The 19,754-nt window shown below is 41.1% G+C and overlaps 3 protein-coding genes across 9 annotated transcripts; all 3 read left to right on the top strand.

The window, feature by feature from the left end:
* Nucleotides 1-303: 303 nt before the first annotated feature.
* On the top strand, nucleotides 304-3,965 carry mif4gda (MIF4G domain containing a). Of its 5 annotated transcripts, none has more exons than XM_042105527.1 (6): nucleotides 304-675; nucleotides 849-941; nucleotides 1,080-1,189; nucleotides 2,121-2,276; nucleotides 2,623-2,715; nucleotides 2,902-3,965. In XM_042105527.1, the coding sequence occupies exons 2-6, from the start codon at nucleotides 863-865 to the stop codon at nucleotides 3,127-3,129; spliced, it is 666 nt and encodes a 221-aa protein (XP_041961461.1). In that variant the 5' UTR covers nucleotides 304-675; nucleotides 849-862; the 3' UTR covers nucleotides 3,130-3,965. The 5 variants fall into 5 exon arrangements, with proteins under 5 accessions (XP_041961461.1, XP_041961460.1, XP_041961462.1 ...); XM_042105526.1 differs by having other exon boundaries at nucleotides 304-529; nucleotides 822-941; XM_042105528.1 differs by having other exon boundaries at nucleotides 304-499.
* A 156-nt stretch (nucleotides 3,966-4,121) lies between these two features.
* Nucleotides 4,122-14,543, top strand: gga3a (golgi associated, gamma adaptin ear containing, ARF binding protein 3a). Of its 2 annotated transcripts, none has more exons than XM_042105518.1 (17): nucleotides 4,122-4,212; nucleotides 4,759-4,843; nucleotides 5,210-5,285; nucleotides 5,394-5,492; nucleotides 5,591-5,714; nucleotides 5,822-5,925; nucleotides 6,148-6,228; nucleotides 6,908-7,045; nucleotides 8,421-8,502; nucleotides 8,759-8,869; nucleotides 9,043-9,330; nucleotides 9,827-9,915; nucleotides 10,408-10,631; nucleotides 10,777-11,063; nucleotides 12,212-12,381; nucleotides 12,578-12,688; nucleotides 12,959-14,543. In XM_042105518.1, exons 1-17 carry the CDS (start codon nucleotides 4,173-4,175, stop codon nucleotides 13,067-13,069), a joined length of 2,220 nt encoding a protein of 739 aa, XP_041961452.1. In that variant the 5' UTR covers nucleotides 4,122-4,172; the 3' UTR covers nucleotides 13,070-14,543. The 2 variants fall into 2 exon arrangements, with proteins under 2 accessions (XP_041961452.1, XP_041961453.1); XM_042105519.1 differs by lacking the exon at nucleotides 4,122-4,212 and adding an exon at nucleotides 4,231-4,619.
* Nucleotides 14,544-14,883: 340 nt separating this feature from the next.
* sumo2a (small ubiquitin like modifier 2a) lies at nucleotides 14,884-19,471 on the top strand. Of its 2 annotated transcripts, none has more exons than XM_042105534.1 (4): nucleotides 14,884-15,012; nucleotides 15,990-16,121; nucleotides 17,347-17,418; nucleotides 18,874-19,471. In XM_042105534.1, the coding sequence occupies exons 1-4, from the start codon at nucleotides 14,992-14,994 to the stop codon at nucleotides 18,934-18,936; spliced, it is 288 nt and encodes a 95-aa protein (XP_041961468.1). In that variant the 5' UTR covers nucleotides 14,884-14,991; the 3' UTR covers nucleotides 18,937-19,471. The 2 variants fall into 2 exon arrangements, with proteins under 2 accessions (XP_041961468.1, XP_041961469.1); XM_042105535.1 differs by lacking the exon at nucleotides 14,884-15,012 and adding an exon at nucleotides 15,391-15,473.
* Nucleotides 19,472-19,754: the final 283 nt, after the last annotated feature.

The following is a 19,754-nucleotide window of genomic DNA, read 5'->3' on the forward strand; positions in this document are numbered from 1 at the left end:
CTGCATTGAATTACACAAGGATGCACTCCATGGGCTCTGACAATACTGACATGAATATTACATTTACTATCACCAGCTACATGTGATTTTGAGACAGGTTCAAGAGGTTTCCTTTAAGCCCTAACCTAAGAGACATTTAAAGCCTGTAAATTAGACCAATGTTGGACCAATGTTTCACTTCCATCACAGTGGGCCCTGATTCTCATAACGTTATTTACGAGTTTGATAACAGTGGTGCTATATTGCCATCTACTGGTCAAAAGGTATACATACATATAACTAAACCAACAATAATAAATGGGAAACGACACATAATCCATTTGAATTGGCGCGCGTAATAAAGTGCTAGCGAGATCAATGTCATAATATACAGTACTCATGCTTATTGCCAGGACACTGAAAATTGGTGACATTTCTATTAGTGTTTAACCAACGCCTGTGCTGTGACTACGTCGAGCATCTGGAAAAACGTCCGGGGCAAGCAAACAATTCAAATACGGTGGGAGTGTTTTCCTCGTGGCTTTCGCCTGTGCGTTTGTGTGGACCGTCAGCACAAAATATATTAATTTACAGCACAGCTAGGTCGAAAGTGATCGCTATTTAGACTAGCCTATTTTTTAGTAAAACGCACGGGTTTCCCAAACGCTGCCTACTAATTTACGGTAGCCAACAGAAGTAAGAGATAGCTACCTAGCTAACTTACGTTAGCTGTCACATGATGATAGCTGGTTGATTTTACTTCGACCAACGTTATCTAACGTTAACTGAGAATATCGTCTTGAACGATTTCTAATAATCTAATTTCACTTGTTTAATTATAGTCTTATCACATGCGTTCACCCACCCAGAAGTTTGCAGCAGCATGGATTCGGTTTGTGTCGAATATAAACTTCAGACCTTGGATGCAGGGGCGCAGAACCTCCTAAAAGCAGCACTGAAAGGTAACTGAAGTTAAGTTGCATCTGAAAATGAATTTCCCATTAAACCAGACAAAGGATTTTCCTATACGTTTGTTCACTTGTGTCATACGTAATCAAACAAAAGATTACATTTTAACTACGGAAGTACATTATTCACAGATCCTCGCGCAGTCGATCTTGAGAAAGTGGCAACTGCAATAGTTGACCTGTCATTGAAAGACAGTTCTTTCTGCAAAGAAGCTGGCCGCATATGTTACGCTCTGATCCAGGTGAGAAATCGATAGTTTATCTTATTTATTCAAACCCATCTAACGTTACAATGTCATGTCCCACTAACCTGACTCTCGCCAGATGAATTTCGTTCCGCTTGAATTCATCTGGCGAGTCAGGTAATGTCCCACTGACCGTGCAAGAGAAAAACACTCATCTGGCCTATCCAACCAAACAATCCGAATGCCTTACTGGAAATAAGGCTTGATAGACCGTAGATTGGACTGGGAAAGGGTCGTGTGGTCTGATTATTGTAAAGTTACCCTATTCCAGAGTGATGAGCATGTCGTTGGGATCATCACAGAAATCCTGCAGTGGCCACTAGCCTGGAGGCAGTCCTGTTGTCTGGGCTCCTCTCAGTTGGTCATGTCTAGGCGTGGCAACATTGTGCTTATCAAAAGAAGTCAGATGACTTATGATGACCAGGTAATCCCATCAATTTTGTGGTTGAGTGAAAATACGGAATCACACACATTCATCACCACTGAGTCCTGACCTAAAACCCATTTAAAGTCTTTGAAATGTGCTGGAGAAGTTTGTATGCAGTGGTTTGACTTTCCTGCCGTTAATACAAGATCTCAGCAAAAAAAATAATGCAAATCTGGATGAATATAAATGAGATGTTGCATAAGGTTGTAAACAATGCCTTGGCTAAAGGTGGTCCAAATAAAAAGTGTGCAGTTTCCTTTGGCCAGGCAGTGTATAAAGTCTTCTACAGTCTTCTAAAATCTTTCTACTCCTGTTCCAGAACAAAAAGTGTAAACTGTTTGTTTTGAGGTTGTTTTCTGTCAGCACCATGAACAAGAAGAGTGGTCTATTTCTCCTGCTCTTTTCAGATTTCTATTCGTATTAGTTTCACCAGTGTCAGTGTAGGGAGAGTGCCCTTGGTTGCAGAAGTTTAACATTTGTAATTTTATGTTCTACATAAAGGAAGAAGCCAAGGATGCCAATAGAACTGTGTTTAGACGGAACCTGCTCACCCGCCTGCAGCAGGAATTCACAGTGAGGGAGGAGACCCGGAAGCGCTCTGTGTCGCAGTGGGTCTGCCTCGTTAACTTCATCTGTACCATCTTTGACTACCTCAAGGTACTCGCAGTACTCCTGAAACGTCATGTTTTAAAATGTGTTCAGATAGTCTCTAATTAGAGCTATTTCATATGGAGGAGTGTGCAGTTAGTCTGAGTGTCAATAGTATTAAATATTTGTGGAGTAGAATATCATGCTTAAGTACAAGTTAAATTTGTAAACATTGGCAGATGTCCATGGTTAACTTATTTAATGACTGAAAGACTGAACATGTAACTGCACATTAAATCATTGGCTTTCACCTCATTGATTTAGAAGCTATTCTACAGGAGAATGTCAGCAACAGGTGTCATTTAGATTTTATATGACAATTTGTGTCAGCAAGCTGAAACCATTTATTCTGCAGGTTAACAACCAACCCATGGCAGCCCTGGTTCAGCCTGTATATGACTGTTTGTTCAGACTGGTGCAGCCAGATGCCCTTACCAATGAGGAAGAGGTGAGCTGGTTTGGACTTGAGTTCAGAAATTTGCTGCATAATTTACAGAACTGGCTGTGTACAGTTTTGAATCATTTACCAAGAGTCCTGGATGCCAGCAAGTATTTCATAGTTACAGCAGTGTGTCTTCTCATGTGTCTTCTCATGTTCTTCCTCATTTGCACATTCACGTACTCACACGCACAGGTGGACTGTCTGGCGATGCAGCTGCACCGCATCGGGGAGCAGCTGGAGCGCGCAGAGGCTGGCCGCATGGACGAGCTGTTCTACGCGCTGCGCGACGGCTTCCTGCTCCAGGAGGGTCTGAGCTCCATGGCCCGCCTGCTGCTGCTGGAGGTGCTGGAGTTCCGCGCTGGCGGCTGGAAACTCAGCGACACGGCCCAGCAGTACTACTACAGCGAGGTGGCCAACTAGCCGCCACGGTCACCGGCGCTGGGGAACGCTAGGGTCAGAGGCCACTTAATCCAGTTGAGGGTGCTGTGCAGAGCATTAAGAGACTTCCTGTTTGAGATGGGGGGGGGGGGGGGGGGAGGAATTGCATGGTGTGTTTTATGTTAAAACGTGATGAGACCACTTGAGACCAAATAGAAGTAGGTGCTTTTGGTATGGGGAAAGGTTTGTTGTTGTCTTGTGAAATGCTGAACATCCAGTGGCCACTGTTCCCAAAATTGGACATTCCGTAAGATGTTTCTATGACCATGACACTGGAGAACATTTTATTTTTCAGTAAATGAGAATACCAGATACCCACTGCCTGTACAACAAATGCCTTTTCTCATTTAGGCTCATTGACATTTGCTTTATTCATTCTTTTACTTAATGACATATTTCCTTAACATAATTCAGAGAATGTTTCCTTATGTTTTCCCTAAATATGTTTTTAACATTCCATTTTGTTGGCAGTGGCCTGCCTTTGTTGTGAAAGTGCAGACAAATGTATGTTTGCTTTTTCACTCAATTATGTTTAGCCATGTTACTACTAAATGATGTTGTTTGATTCGTTCTGTTCAGTTTATATAGACATGTGCTCACTTAAAGATTCAGCTGATAATCAAAAAAATATGATTGATTGCCTAGAGCCATGGTCAGTGGAATCAAAGGATGAGGCTTACTTTGGAGATTCAAGAAAACGTTTTGTTGGCTTGCAGTTACAGTAGGACAGCTAATTCAGGGATGTTGGTTTCAGGGTATTTTTGTATGACAGACAATATGTACGTTTAACTTTCAAGTAAAAACATTTTCATACCTTGTCTCTGCTCACCTCCTATTTCATAAAAAAAATGGAAAAAACTAAAATAACCATATTTTAGACGCCAATGCGCTTTCAACTTTCAGATGTGTAGCCTAGTCAAAGATTTTAAGGCGGCTTTGGCCTAGTCATACTAAAAGAAGAGCCAGACTGTTTGACAAGCGTCTAGTCACGTGCGCAGCATTCACGTCGTGACTTCACAGTAAATATGGCGGATCCGGAAGGAGAGTCTCTAGAATCATGGCTAAGTAAGCTAGCAAGCAATTATTTTGTCATGATTGTGTATTTGTCTTACGTAAAGAATTGTGTATAATTCTAGTGGAAGTAGCATGTGTCGCTGGTATCTGTCCTCTCAATAGTCTTGCCTTAAGTGACAAGGTTTAACGGGGTCCAGAACATGCTCGCTTTCACATGAACGTTGTAGTAAATGCTGCAATGGTGGGAGGTATCGTTAGGTAGCCTAGTTATGTTCCAGAGATAGTTGGTTTTCAAACTACTTGTTTGACTGTACTTTGGTAAACAGTGGTTTTTAACTTAAATAAGTAACGTTAGCTGGCTAGTTAACATTACACTTATGTCAGTAGACAGCAAACAAAATGTTGCAGCAGTTCAAAGCAATTACCCAGGTAACACAACAGTTCGTGTCAGTTATGGGGTAAGTTAACAAAAAAAATCAGTCAGCCAGCCTATAACTCTAAACATCACACACTATCGACCACTCAAAGTTTCTGCATGATGTCTTGTGTCCAATTTAACTTTAAATAGTTTATTGTTAATCTATTTTTATACCTCAGACAAGGCCACCAACCCCTCCAACAGACAAGAAGACTGGGAGTATATTATGGGATTCTGTGATCAAATAAACAAAGAACTCGAAGGGTAAATAGTTTTATTTTCTTGTATGCACCTATCATATAACGTAATGGTTTGTGTAAACTCGTAAAACGATCAAAACCACACCAAACAAGATAAGTCTCACAGCGTTGCCAACTTTATGGCGTGCTTTGATTATTGGTTATAATCTGATTATTGGCAGTTTAAAATATAGATTTAAAGATTCAACCCATTGCTGCTATGTTATTTAGTTCAGTTGAATGGGGTGCAATGCAATGCTCATGTCCTGGAATGTTATATGCAATACTCATGTCTTTCTGACACAGGCTACTCTAACATTCAGATAAAGTATCCTTAGCCCTTAGGCTGACCTTGAGACTCATAAAAAAAAAACGTATTTTCCCCTTGAAGGCCACAGATCTCTGTGAGGTTATTAGCGCACAAAATACAATCTCCTCAGGAATGGGAGGCAATACAAGCATTGACTGTAAGTACTGGCAGAAAGCAATGCATTTTTACTTTTTCAGAATTCTGCTTTAGATACAGGAGGTTTGAGCTGTGAGAATAAATATGTTTTTGTGTTAATGTTTTTCAGGTTTTAGAAGCTTGCATGAAGAATTGTGGGAAAAGGTTTCATAATGAAGTTGGCAAATTTAGGTTTTTAAATGAACTAATCAAAGTGGTTTCACCAAAGGTAGGCATATTTTGAAGTATTTTTAATATGTAATGTGTTGTGAATGATAGTAAGCAATATAGTGTTTCATTAATCGTCTCAATGTTTTCATTTTGTAGTATTTAGGGGACAGAGTATCAGAACAGGTGAAGATAAAAGTTATTGAAATGCTATACAGTTGGTCTGTTGCTCTACCAGATGAAGCAAAGATAAGTGAGGCCTACCAAATGCTTAAGCGGCAAGGTATGTGCATGCCCCCCCTTCCTATTTAGCTTTTTCTAAAATTGCAGATTGAACAGTTTTTTTCCCTGTGAAATAAGAAATGGTGCTGAAATTGTGTATTTTTCCAGGTATTGTTACAGTAGACCCTGATGTTCCTGTGGACAAAACATTGATCCCCTCACCTCCAGTGAGGCCGAAGAATCCAGTATTTGAAAATGAGGAGAAGAGTAAGGTCAGGCTCTGCTTTAACATTCACATACATGCAAAATGACACCAAATAGATATATCCCTAGGTGGCCCAATAACACACCATATAGATGTATCCCTAGGTGTTCCAATAACAAGCTTTAGATGGAAGGTTGTATTCTGTGGGAGTAGGAGCATGAGGTTGGGCTAATAGCTTTGCATTGTGGTTGCATGCCAAGAGTAAACCATCTGCTCCCTGATTGTTTAGCGACTAGCAGAGCTTCTGAAGAGTAAGAAGCCAGAAGACTTACAAGAGGCCAACCGGCTCATCAAGAACATGGTCAAGGAGGTGAATACAGCTATCTACCATCCACCAGTTGTTCTCTTTTTTGTCATAAATGATTAATTAACCCTCTCTACAGGATATTATGAATGTTATATAAGCATCCTTAGTTTAGGATTTGAAGTGTAGTGATACCGTTTGCAGACATGCTGTAGTGCATTGGTTCTCAAAGTGGGGTCCGCAGCACATTGTTAGGGGGTCCATGACAAAGTTTGCTACAAAATATGAAATTGTCTTATATGGCGAAAAATGCTACAGTATTAGTATTTGCCCAATTGAGGCGTTACATCAATACGTCAAAACACTTTACTATTAATTAACCGCCAACCAAATGAAAGTTATGTGAAGCAAACACTATGTGTTCTACACAATAGGCCTACATTTGACAAAGAAACAACAATCCTTTAAAAAAATCCTACATACTGTCAAAGTTTGCTAACATGACTATTGTGGTATTAGCGCACTATGTTTTTAGAATACATATAACATAAGCATCTAACAGAAAAAAAGGCTATACAGCTACATGATTAACTTAAGTTTTATGTGTTGCGATTATGAGGGGTCCTTGGAGAATTTTCCACTCCATGAGGGGTCCCCGGCCCACAAAAGTTTGAGAACCCCTGCTGTAGTGCACCTGTATTCAGCACATCAGCTTATTTGCCTGTTTGTCTTTCTCTGTCTTCAGGACGAAGTCCGAATGCAAAGAGCCTCTAAACGCATCAATACGCTGGCGGAAGTTAATAACAGTGTGAAGCTTTTGAATGAGATGCTTAGTCATTTCAATCAAGACGAGTCGTCTCAGGCAGACAAGGAGCTCATCAAGGCAAGTGGCTTGTATGAGCAGCACAACTCCTTCACACCATATTTTAAGTGATCAACTGAATACTGAGAGAGAAGTCGTTTGGGGTTTGAAGCAAATAGCCTCTTTGGAGCATGGATGTAACTGTTTTTTGTTCCAATGCTGCAAAGTAGCAGGGCTCTACAGTGCGCCCATTTCACTCGCGAGTAAAAATGATGGCGTGCGAGTGCAAAAAAATATTTAGGCGCACTGGTGCGAATGACTTCTAACCATGTCAATGTTTGTCTACAAAATACACCGCAACATCGAGAAACATGTGCAAACCATAGAATCACGTCGCGAATGCAGCATAAAAACTACACCTCCCATCAACGTTAGCAGTTTCGCGTTGTGACTCGCTAGTAGTCGCTTCTATCAAATCCAAGAGCGCGCAGAAAAAGCGGAAAGTTAGACTAGCCAGCCAAGATGCAAAGATTGAAGAAATTAGTTCTTCTATCCACCGAATTCATCGGATATAGGAGGAACAGGATGAGATTCTGAGAATGCAGTGAGAGAAGGAAAGGTAACCTAACATGCCTTTTAGCCCAGTTGACGTATTGGCTGCAATATGCAAAATATAGCTGTAGCGAACAGGAACAAAAGTAGCCTCCCGTAATACTCCCATTTTATTCAAAGGTAGAACGCTGCTGACAACTCCTGGCTTCCACGCATGCTTGTTTGTTTACACCGAATACAAGCTGAAGTGCAAAACGAAAGTAGGCCTAACGTTTGCCTACTGCCCCCATCAATGCAGATATTAAAAAAAGGATAAAAATATATATATCCTTGATGGCCTATGTTGGGTTTTGTGGAAAATGGACTGTTTTAGTAGTATTAGGCAGTATGCAGTCAGATAGGACACCATGGGCATATTTGGATTAGCTACAGATGGATTCACAAATAAATAAATTAGCCTACATTTGGCAGGATACTTGATATACAGGCTAAATGCCAATATGGCAATGTATTATATTATTTTACATTAACAAAATGTAGGAAAATAGAACAGACTGAAAATAAAGTAGACACTGATCTTTAAAATCCTGTTTCCTGTAGCCTAAATGTTGTCAGTCATTCTTAATTTTTGCAATTGGTGCACTGGCATGTTTAACTGTTAGCTGCAGTGTAATGTTAGATTATGTGTAAGTTAAGTACAGAAGTGACTGAGCGCCCAAATTTTTGTCTGTGCTCCTACATTTTTTAACTTGGGCGCACAAGTGCTCCTGGAAAAAAATGCCCTGAGTAGTCTGGCCAATTATGAAGTAACAACTGATGTGATTGTGTTCATAATGTACTTATGAAATATACCGGTATTTTTCATATGTATATTTGAAAATAATTTTGTTTTCATTTATTATAGGAGCTGCATGATGAGTGTGATAAACTCAGGCGTGAAGTTTTTAAATTGGCCACAGAAACAGAAGACAACGACAACAGTTTAGGTACAGTAAGAAGCCAAGAATTAATGCAAGGTGGTTCCATTTTTAACACTGGGCTGCATGCGTACCTTTTGAGACCGTTTAGAATTAGTGTTCGTCTTTGGCACAGCACAGTAGTGCAGTAAGCTGGTTCATTCTTAGTTTCTTTTCTAAGACCTCACTTTATTCCCATGGTCTCTCCACAGTAGTGCAGTAAGCTGGTTCATCCTTAGTGTCTTCTCTAAGACCTCACTTTATTCCCATGGTCTCTCCACAACAGGGGAAATCTTGCAGGCTAGTGATGATCTCTCACGTGTCATCAACTCTTATAAAGAGATTGTGGAAGGGCAGACCATTAATGGCGATACCCCTGGATCATCGATGTCAGAGCGTAAGTTCAGACTGTGGAGTGGAAAGAAAATGGATAATCCTGTGCATGACTACAGAACCAGAACGGTCACCTCCGGCCTTTTCTCCATTTCCTTGATGGAGAAGAACCCCATTATGCTACTTAGAATCATTTGTCATCCGTTGTATGAAATGCTGTGCTCTCATTTTGGACAGGGACAACTGATGGCAGCAGCTCTGAGATTCTGATTGATCTGGCGGGCCTGGATGTCCAGAGCCCGACTGCTCTGGAGCAGACGCCTGCTCCTCCGCCCGGCTCCTTTGAAGGCCTCCCTCCAGACCTGCTCATGCCCTCCTCCTCTGCCCCGTGCGCTCTTCCTCCATTGTTCAGCCAGCCTTCTGGACAGCAGTACAGCTCTGGTGGTGGAGGGCACAGCCTAAGCCATCCAGCTATTCAGCCTTCCACCTCTCTCTCCTTATTGGATGAAGAACTCCTCTCCTTAGGTACACATGGCCACTCCAAAACATCACTGCTTCTGCTCAAAGTGACATGGTTAAATTAATTAATTGTCAAATTAATTGTTCATTCAATTATTGGGCTCTGTCTGGCTCTGATTACATCCATTTATTATGCAAGATTCTATTAAGTCAAAAAATGATGTGTGCCCAGGAAACATCCGACACAACAACTGTCATTGATCCATTCATCAGCTGTTTTGCCGGTCTCTTACAGCTTTAGTCCATGTTGGGGTAATTGATTCTAAGGATTCCATTGAAAACATTGTTAAACCTCTCTTGACATCTTGATGGCTACTAATGTAATCATTCAAAGATACTTTGCAGACTCAGACTGAAGGAAAAGAAATGTTCTATAACCTCCCACAGTCAGGATCCAATCTATCAGGAGAATGTCCTACCAGAGTCATTGAAAATACATATTTAAGCCAGGTCTTGAAAGACCTTTTTAATTCAACTCTAAATTATAATGTGTCCGTTCCAGGCCTTAGCGATCCAGTCAGCAGTCTCAACATTCAAACTGAAGAAAACCCAAAGGACGATGACTTGAACAATCAATGGACAAATCCACAGGTACAGATATATACGTTGATAAATGAATGGTATCATCCTAGAGGTTCTGAAAATGCATGATCTCTATGTACACTTCAGAAAGTGTTATTAGTGTAACACACCAAATCAGACCAATCTGCTTGCTCATATTATTTTGTTTTGGTAACACATTTGAAACCATTCCTTCAAATCTCTAATCATTAAGCTCCCCGTCTCAAACTGAGTCTGTTTACATTTATTATTTGACTTGCTTTTAGATGTAGAACTATTTTATTAATTTATTTGATCTATTGATTATTAGTTGCCTGTATAATAGTACGCCATGCTTGGCTCTCTGTATTTTGCGTTTACCTGTCGTGTCTCGGCTATGTTGAAAATAAGGGCCCAGTGGTACTCCTGAGAATGGAAATACATGTTGAATTGAATTGAATGATTGAATCTCTTGCGCAGAATATTTTGAAAAATGATTTGACATGTTCAGTTGTTTTGTGTGCCTTTTCCAAATGCATACAGAATCCCTCATCACTGATGGACCTCCTGGGAAGTTCACCTCCCTCAGACCCAATGCTCCCTCTTCAGTCTTCAGATTCTACCTCAACAAAAGGTCCTGCGCTTCCTTTCTCAGAAGTCCCAGCGGCGGCTCCTTTTCCTTTCCCCAGCGCGGCTCAGTCAGTGTCCGTCTCTCTCAGCCAAGGCCTGCAGGACCTGGCCATGCTTGACCTGGGAAGTCCAAGCAGGTGCATGTCCGGCTCTTTTCGTTAAAAATGGCTGCAAGGCTTATCAAGTTACTTCCCAGTCTGTGTGTTTTATATTGATGTGAGTTGATGAGTCTGTGGAATGTTCATAGGTTTGATGTCTCTCTACGTCTGTTTCTACGCACAGTTTGTCTGGGCTGGCCAGCTCGGGTGCCCAGTTTGGGATGGGAGAGGCTGCCGCGGCGGCGCCGTTGGTCTCCCTCTTCTCCGCTCCCATGCCCGGTCCTGCCCTTGGCTGCGTGCCTGCTCCTGGCGCTGCCTCCTTTGTTCAGAGCCAGGCGGCGGGCACGGCTCCAGGAAGCTCCCATTTCCGGCCTCTGTCACCCATCCTCCCCATGAGCCAGGAGAGCCCTGCCAGGGGCGCGGAAATCTCCCTGACTAACGTCTTTGTCCCTCTGGACTCCATCAAGCCCAGTGAGTCATGGGGACAGGGTGGCGCTTTGAAGTGGTTGAGAGCACCAGCACAGCAGAGGGGAGGCTGTCTAGTTTATATTTGTGTTTATAGATAGAGATGGGGTGGGAGATCCTGGAAAACGCCGCCAGAAAAGATAGATTTTGAGCGTAAATATTTGAATATGTCTCATCCCTGCCCTACCAGCAAAATAGTGGGTGTGTGGTGATGGATTGCAGAAAAGTGGATGGAATGGGATCCGGAGGGCATGTTGTCAGACATCTTCGCTGAAGCAGTATAGAAACATCTTCCTCATTAAGAGGAGAGAAAGAATCTAGTGATGCTACCGTGTCAGAACATTGGAAATGTGGGTTAATGTAGCCTAGAAATCTAGACGCACTCTAGCGGCGGCAAATTAATTTGCTCAGCCTGTACGTCTAGTATCGAACCATAGGGATTTCTATTGGCTTAGCACCGTGGATGTTCTCCAATCACAGCGCTCTATTTTGTTAGAGAGTCTTAAGGCGGGCTTAACAGGATAACGACAGTCCTGCGACTGTGAACAACAAGGAAGGTGGCTATGGCGAACGAAGAGCGGTTGTTTGAATCGGCGTTGGCGTCAACTTTGGAGGAGTTGGACTTGTGCTTTTCTTTGAAAGTTGAGCAACACAATGCACTTAAGTCATTACTTTCGAAGAAGGATGTATTTGCCGTTTTGCCGACCGGATACGGATATGGTCGTAGCGCTGGCCTATTGCATGCCTAGGCAGTTTGAAAGACAATTCTCTGCCCGCCCCTTGGATTAAGCGAGGTGAATGGTTCGATGCCAGACTATACATCTCAATGATATAGGATGGCCCCGCCAGGCTAGGGTTAATGGGCTGTTGGAATGATAATCACTGCCATATCTATGGATTACTGCTAGCAAGCTATAATCTGAATAATAAGGAAATGGTAACCGCCCAGTGTGTCATTCTGACTTTAATTATGTTGAACCTTGACAGACATAGTAAACTCATAGTGACTATTTACTTTGTCATAACTACACTGTATACCCACATTTAGAGATGAATTGAGACGGTGTGTCATCCAATTCAGAAGAGATTTCTTTTTTTACACTCCATTAAGACCTCTTTGGAGACTGAGTGTATGTTTGTCCACCCTTTAACAGGCAAAGCATGCCCAGTGACGGCCTATGATAAGGACGGCGTGCGTGTTCTCCTGCACTTTGCCAGCGAGTGCCCCCCAGGCCGGCCAGACGTGCTGGTCATCGTGGTGTCCATGCTGAACACGGCGCCGCTGCCAGTCAGCTGTGTGGTCCTGCAGGCTGCTGTGCCCAAGGTACAGAGGCCCCCCCTCTCCTTCAGGATAGTCCTCTCTCTTTTGGCCTGGTCTTTCCACTTTCATTTGAGTAGCATCTGTGTGGATATGTACCGGTACTCCGTAATGGATTGTAATTCAGGCTAATGCCTTGCGCTTTTTTGAGATATAAGCTTATCAGTGTTTTGTGTTTGGTCTGTCCTTACTGCTCTGTTAGTCAATGAAGGTCAAACTCCAGCCACCCTCGGGGACTGAGCTGCCTCCCTTCAACCCAATCCTCCCGCCTGGAGCCATCACACAAGTCATGCTGCTGGCCAACCCGCTCAAGGTAAGAGTGGCAATGGACCGCCCTGGATGGATCAATGGTTCTGGAAAGCTAATGTATCCTTTATGTTACTTTCTACTTGGAGTGTAGATGATGTCATTTAAAAAAAAAAAATATTGTTATCACCAGACCTTTACAATTAGACAAGTAAAGAATTACTGATCTCTAATTCATCCTGAATCGTGCAGTAGATGACATCAGTCAGAGTCAAAGTTTGTGTTGTAAAATATAAGCATAAAATGGGTAATTCCTATGTAATTCCCTCTTCTTTAGGAGAAAGTAAGGATGCGCTACAAACTGACATTTACCTTGGGAGATCAGCCCCACACAGAGGCGGGAGAGGTAGACCAGTTCCCGCCTGCAGAGAAGTGGGGGAGTCTATAGCTCTCCCCTCCTCCTGAACTCACCAGCTGCACAGTGGAACACTCACATCTGATGAAGAGCAATGAAGTCCCCATGCTGACAAGGGGTACCCCCCACCCCACCCCACCCCTCTGTGTTTTTATGAATGTCTCATGATCTTAGACCATAAAGTGCTATTAGCAACCAACATGTCATCAGAAATTGTGATCTTGGTGTGGCGTAATGTTCAGGTGTCACCTCTAGAGGTCGCTTCCTTTGCTAGGTCATGTCAAGTCCTGCTCCTCTTGCCTGGCTGTGTAGAGGTGCTGGACGTGTCATCCATGCTTAAACAGATACGCATTTATCCACAGTGCCACTCTGGGTCACGGTACTATGGGTCAAGAGGACTATGAGTGCCGGTAAATCACATGTCGGGCAACTTGTGGTGCCTGCAGCTGTTAAGCCAGACAGCAAACACAGTCCATTGAAGTTGCTGGCTGGGGACAATATGGCTTTGTAATGAACAAGACTGGGCCTCTACCTACCGTGTACACCTTTGTAGTACCTCATCTTCTGGGAGATCCCCTGTCCTACTCGTCAAGGACAACATTGAAGGTCATCAAACTATACATTTTGGATTTTTTATTTATTTAAAATTGTTTTGTTGCTGTCAGTGTTTAAATGGCTGTTCATTACCTACTGTATGTGTACCTTCATATTTATTTTGGCACTTTTGTTAATGTCATTGCAGTGTTGGGTATATTTAAATGCATTGTTTACCTTGTACTGTGATGCTGTATACATAGGTGGGTAACACAGTGTAGCCTTATCATATAGGAAAGGAAGCCTGTTTTCTGTTACTGATCATACTAATGCAGCAGTAAATATTAATTGCTTAGGGGTATTTGTGGTCATTGTAATGGTTTATTATATTCCCTTTCATTGTGACACCAATAATACATGTTTGTTATTAACAAAACATTTTTGGACCAATGTCATTTACATTGTAGTGTGTGTGTGTGTGTATCAAAAACAACCTCTGCATTTGCTAACATGTGAATGTGAATCTGGTCCTTATAGTTGTATCTCATTTTGGTATCATCTTCTGTTCATGCATTAGTGGCATGTTTGTTTTTCTTTCTCACGTGTTGGACTGTCATTATATGGAATTATGTTTTGGTTAACAAGCACACTTACCTTCGCAACCCTAGGTAGCCATACAGTGTATGTGGCACTCCCATTTATACGATGCTGTAGTCTGTAGGTTTGCAATTTATTCATTGTATGCCTACAGATGTTTTTTTTTTTTATGTTCAAGGCACTTCTGGCTCCTTACAGAAGCCCAAACTGGTATGGTTTTATGACTTTCCTCTATGTCATACTACTGTTTCTTTCAAGACATTATCAATACATTTAATGCTAATTAAATGTGTGGTTCTTAACTAATCTAAAGATGTAAATAGGTAGATGGAGAATTACTGCATGACCGATTAAAGTAGCCCATCATTTAAAATGAGTCATATCTTTTGTTGTCTTATTTGTGTGTAAACTTTCATTTTAAATGTCCCAGATTGATTTGTTAAGTGGAAATGTGGCCAAAGTTTTGGTTAGTCGAGCTAAACGTGTTATCAATGCAATAAAGGAAGAAACCTGTAAGAAAGAATAAATAGCTTAAATTGTTATTCAATGATCTATATGCAAAGTGTGTGCACTGACAAATTTGTAGGACTAAAAGTTGGTAAAAATGCAAAGGCAAATGACTGATCTAGACAATATTCATGGGAGAAAAGGGCTAGCTACAAAAACAATTGTGATTTATTCCCACCTCAGACATAAATTTGCATTGTTGAATGGTTATGCAAAATAGATGTTCACCTACGCGTTAGTCGTTCAACAAGGATTTGATTGGCAGATATCAGAGCAATTCAGGTCTATCCGTCGTCAGGCAGCAGGACAGAATAACCATGGCCGACGAGAAACCCAAGGTAACGTTGTCATTAAACGGCAACTAAGCTGTTTTGGGCGAGCAGCCAGGGGTGTTGTTGCGTACCTCTTTTTTAAATCCAGCCAGTGTGTAAAATGTGAATATGTATTTAATTGTTGGGATGTTTAATGTTCCCTTTCATGCGTTGGAAATCATAGCGTTAGCTAACTAGCAAGCTAACATTTGTACTTTCTGAACCAGCTCTATGTAACTTAGCAAGCCAGGTTAGTATTAACTGTTAATATAACGTTGATTTCGATGCTTAATATTTGGATCAGGGTAGCACACTATCCGAATGCATTCTGTTTCATGGAAGATGGTTATTTTGATCTTGGGAACTCTGGTGTATGTTTGCTTGTCCAGGCAGTTTATCGAGATTAGCTCCAGGAATTTGTCAGGCTAACATGAGGCCTGTTCTCGTCTTGTTTTGTCGGCTAACTGAACCTTACGCTCATGTGTAGAGTAAGTAGTCACTTAACTGGCTGGTATTTTTACATGCACAATGTTGATCAAAGTCACATATATCTATTTATTGCTATAACTTGCATAATAAACATGATTGATTTGAAAACTCATGCAACGTTTACAAGTAAAATTATTTAGCTTTCTAGCTAGGTAAAGTTAGCCGTTGCTTGAATGGTTAGCAGCCAATGCTATGTTTTGCTATCTTTTAACATGTAATGCTCCCAGTCGGCAGATTCTCTCAATAGTCATTAGAAACCTAGTGTGACTACTCTAACTTGTATTGTTATTAACATGTAATGGTTGGTGTGATTGTTTACGATTGTGTTGAAGTTTTGAAATCAAATAATTTCTTCTGATGACTTAATTGGAAACTGTTCTCGGCTCTGTCAAATGAGTGCATGGACGCTATCTCTAGGCTAGATGGCGGCACCATATTACAATGGTCACAGTCCAAACAATTGGAGCTATTTTTGTAAACCATGAAATTAAATATTGTTTTAACTTATTCTGCAGGAAGGCGTGAAAACAGAAAACAATGAGCACATCAACCTCAAGGTGGCAGGCCAAGACGGCTCCGTAGTGCAGTTCAAAATTAAGAGGCATACTCCTCTTAGCAAACTCATGAAGGCATATTGTGAGAGACAGGTAAGGTTGATGCTGTGATGTTAATCACGTGATAAGGTATTACAGATGTATTGTGGGTGCTCTAGGATCTGACGTTTGTACGTTTTAAGTTATATATTCATGTGCACTTGCCCACCAGAAGGATTCACAGGATTGCCAGGTCTGGTGTTGTATGTTACCCAGGAACCTTTTGTTATTTTGCCAATGTCCATGGGAACTGACATGCTCTTTGAATGTAGATGAGAGAATTTCACTGTAGTACTAAATGCCTGGGATCCAATAAAGAAACATACACATAAGACCTATTCTCAAAGCTCAGGCTGTTGACCCCTAAATAATGGAAAATATAGAAATGTATCTGGGAAAAATAGTACTGTTGACAGAAATGGCACAGGTCCAGGAAACATTATTTTACACTGTTCTACTTTAATGTGCATTGTATGTAGCCAGACAGACACTTCTATCATAATCAGCTGTTGGCTCCTCGGCTCCTCTAACAGGCTTTTCCACCAACAGAGAACCGGCTTTATTCTGGTTCATGTTTCCTGATGTTAAACCGTAGTTGTTTTTTCCTGTGAACTTAAGTGGGCAAGTCATTCACGCAACTGGCACTGTCAGCTAAAAGCATGAGTTTTCTCTCCTTAGCAACCATTCCTACGAGAAAAGAATGCTAGTTAGCTTGCATTACAGAACTAATAAAGCCAATAAAGTGTTGATTTCTGTTTTGATGATTTTTCTGTTTTGTGTCGAGAAAGAGACTGTGATATGACAGTGGTCCCAATCTCTTTCCTGACACTTTCTTGATCTGTCCTGTGCCTTGCAATACACATTGTGTATCTTCTTGGCTGGTTAGCCATTTGGACATCAGTGTTTCCCATACATTGACTTATTTGTGGCGGCCCACCACAATATCAACATTGACCACCACACAATGATTTTCCAGGTTGTTCTAATTTGTACTTAAATCTGGTTAGCATCATAACCACGCTGTGCTAATTTGCTAAATACTTGTTGTATTCAAGTTAATTCTGCAAACCTACCACCACAAATGGAATTCAATTCTGTGGGAAACACTGGACATCCACTTGAAACCAGGGCGGCTATTGCAAACATTCTGAAGGCTATTTTGTGGTCACAAAATTAAATATCTCCTATCAGACATCATTCAGATTGTGTGTGGTGAGGTGAGCATTGAAGACTTAGTTTGGTGAGGCACTTGATGGATCATTATGCATGTTGTTTTCAGGGCTTGACCATGAGGCAAATCCGGTTCCGATTTGATGGACAGCCCATCAACGAAACAGACACACCCTCACAGGTATATGGCGTACTTTTAACTTCTTAATGAATCATTTGTTAAATTTGTCCACTGGTCCACTAATTGAAAACTCCTTGTTGGCATCAAGCATAGTACCTGTACATTTCTAAAGTGATATGTTTGAAAAGAAATTAAATCAAATGTACTATGTCATGTTCAAAAATGAATCGCCATAGAATAATTGTAATTTCCTTTGTCAGTACTAGTTTCTTCTATTGGAAGGCCTACCATGCTAGAGACACTTCTATGAATATGTCCATGAGGGAGAGTCCAATGTTGCACATTGTCTGTCTGAGGCTAAATATTGGTTTATTCATCTCCTACTCATTTTATGATGTCAGTCAGCATGTTTTCATGCCGGGAATAAACCGTTTTTAATCAGTTTATTGCCCAAATTCTGTTTATGTCAATATTCTGTTTAACCTGTTTACAAGCAAGTAGAATGTTACATTTTGAGCATATTCTTGTTTACATAGCAATCAACATTATACCGAATAAGTCAGCGACGCAGCCTACAAATAGGCTCCCGAGGTCATGTCGTAAATCTCCGCTGGTGGAATTCCCCTCTTTCGGCTGCATAATACATCTTAAGGGTCTTCCACCTGTATTTCACTTGTTCAGGTGTACGCTGACGTTTTTTACAAATCTTTTTAAATACGTCGCTATTACGACATTTTGTCCTGTCGATGAACTCCATGACATTGCATGATTGCAAGGCATAAGTTTGTCTCCTCGTCTCGCCAAAAGTGTACGCGTAGTTTCGCCATGATTTAGGAAAGTGTGTGAGACAATTAGTGAATTTCATCCTAATTCTGTGCGAATTCAGCATGCGCAGGCCTACAACACTCTTCCTTCTGGAAGTATATTCTGTTTAAGTTGTTTTCATGACCCAATATTCTGTTTAAAACAGGCTTTGCTAGGATGTGCAAACGGTTTATTAGTAAACCAAATATGGCCTTTTTCGGGTTATTTCGATCAGAATAAGGTGTTACAAGACACACACATATTTGGTTTATTCCCAATAAACTGATTCAAAACCATTTATTGGCTGCATGGAAGTGTGCTGTCTGAAGCATTATGTTCGAGTCAGTGGGCTTTTACAAAGCTAAGTGCTTTTAAAAGAGGGTTCGGACCACAAACGTATTCAGGATATAAAATGTCTTTAAATTAAAATGCCTCACTGAAGTATTTTAGACTGTTTATATAAAGTCTTTGAAAGCATCATTTTCTTCCCTTTAAGTAACAATTTGTGAGCTTGTCCGTGTACTTCTATTTCAGTTATGAGTTCTCTGGAATTATGTGTTATGGCTTGAATGTCATAAAGTGTCATCACATTCTGTACTGCAGGGCATAGGGCGTTCTGTCTCTTTATTTCATCTCTCAGTACTGCACCTTGATATGCTGTTACATTTGCATGCAGTTACAAGCTTCGTATTTTGGCTTTTTCTTCTGCAGTTGGAAATGGAGGATGAAGATACAATTGATGTATTTCAGCAACAAACAGGAGGTCTTAAGTAAAGCCAAGAGTCCCACATCATCCCTCCTCCCTCGTCATCACTCCCCAGCAGTGTCTCCTCGTCGCCCCCCCGCCTGGTCCCTTCCTCTCGCCTCTCCTCCCTGTCCACTTTTCCCGACAAAGCCAAAACCATACGGACTGACATTCTCACAGTTACACACGAATACGGTTGTACAGTGTCTTCGTTTTTGTCTTTATTTTTATACATCAAAGTTATCACATTTTATCAGATTTTGACCACAAGGCAGACATTTTAACAGAACAACAAAGGCTCCTTGCCAAACATTTTATGGCTTGCATGGTAGTCTGTGGGCAGATGTAAGAACCAAGTGTTTTTGTAACAGTGGGGAATAATGATAACTAGTGAAAGGACTGTTTAAGTTTTCTCACAAAAAATGGGGTTTTATATCTTTTTATATATTGTAGTGGTAATGTCTTGTATGTCCCTTGTATTACTCTGATTTGGTCACATTTACAGTGTCATGTGGAATGTGTTGTCAAATAAGTTCTTTGTTAGAATAAAGTAATTTTGTAAAACTGATGTTTAGATTAAACATCATTTGATTGGGACAAAATCAAATAGAAGATTTCTAGGCCATCTTGTTAATCTTTGTCATTTGTCAAACCTTGGTCTTGGTGAGCTCCACATGAGCTTAAGAGAAGAGTGTGTCAAGGCTTTATGTTATGCATTAGCATTACAGAGTTGAAACTATCGACTGTCTGAAAGGTTGATGTCTTTCCTGCACACTTGGTCAAGTTTAGCAAATTATCCTGTTCTTCAGCTGGCACTAAATGGATAACACACAAAAAGTCCCAGACG

This window comes from Alosa sapidissima, chromosome 9 (genome assembly GCF_018492685.1).
Source record: "Alosa sapidissima isolate fAloSap1 chromosome 9, fAloSap1.pri, whole genome shotgun sequence".
Lineage (NCBI taxonomy): Eukaryota > Metazoa > Chordata > Actinopteri > Clupeiformes > Clupeidae > Alosa > Alosa sapidissima.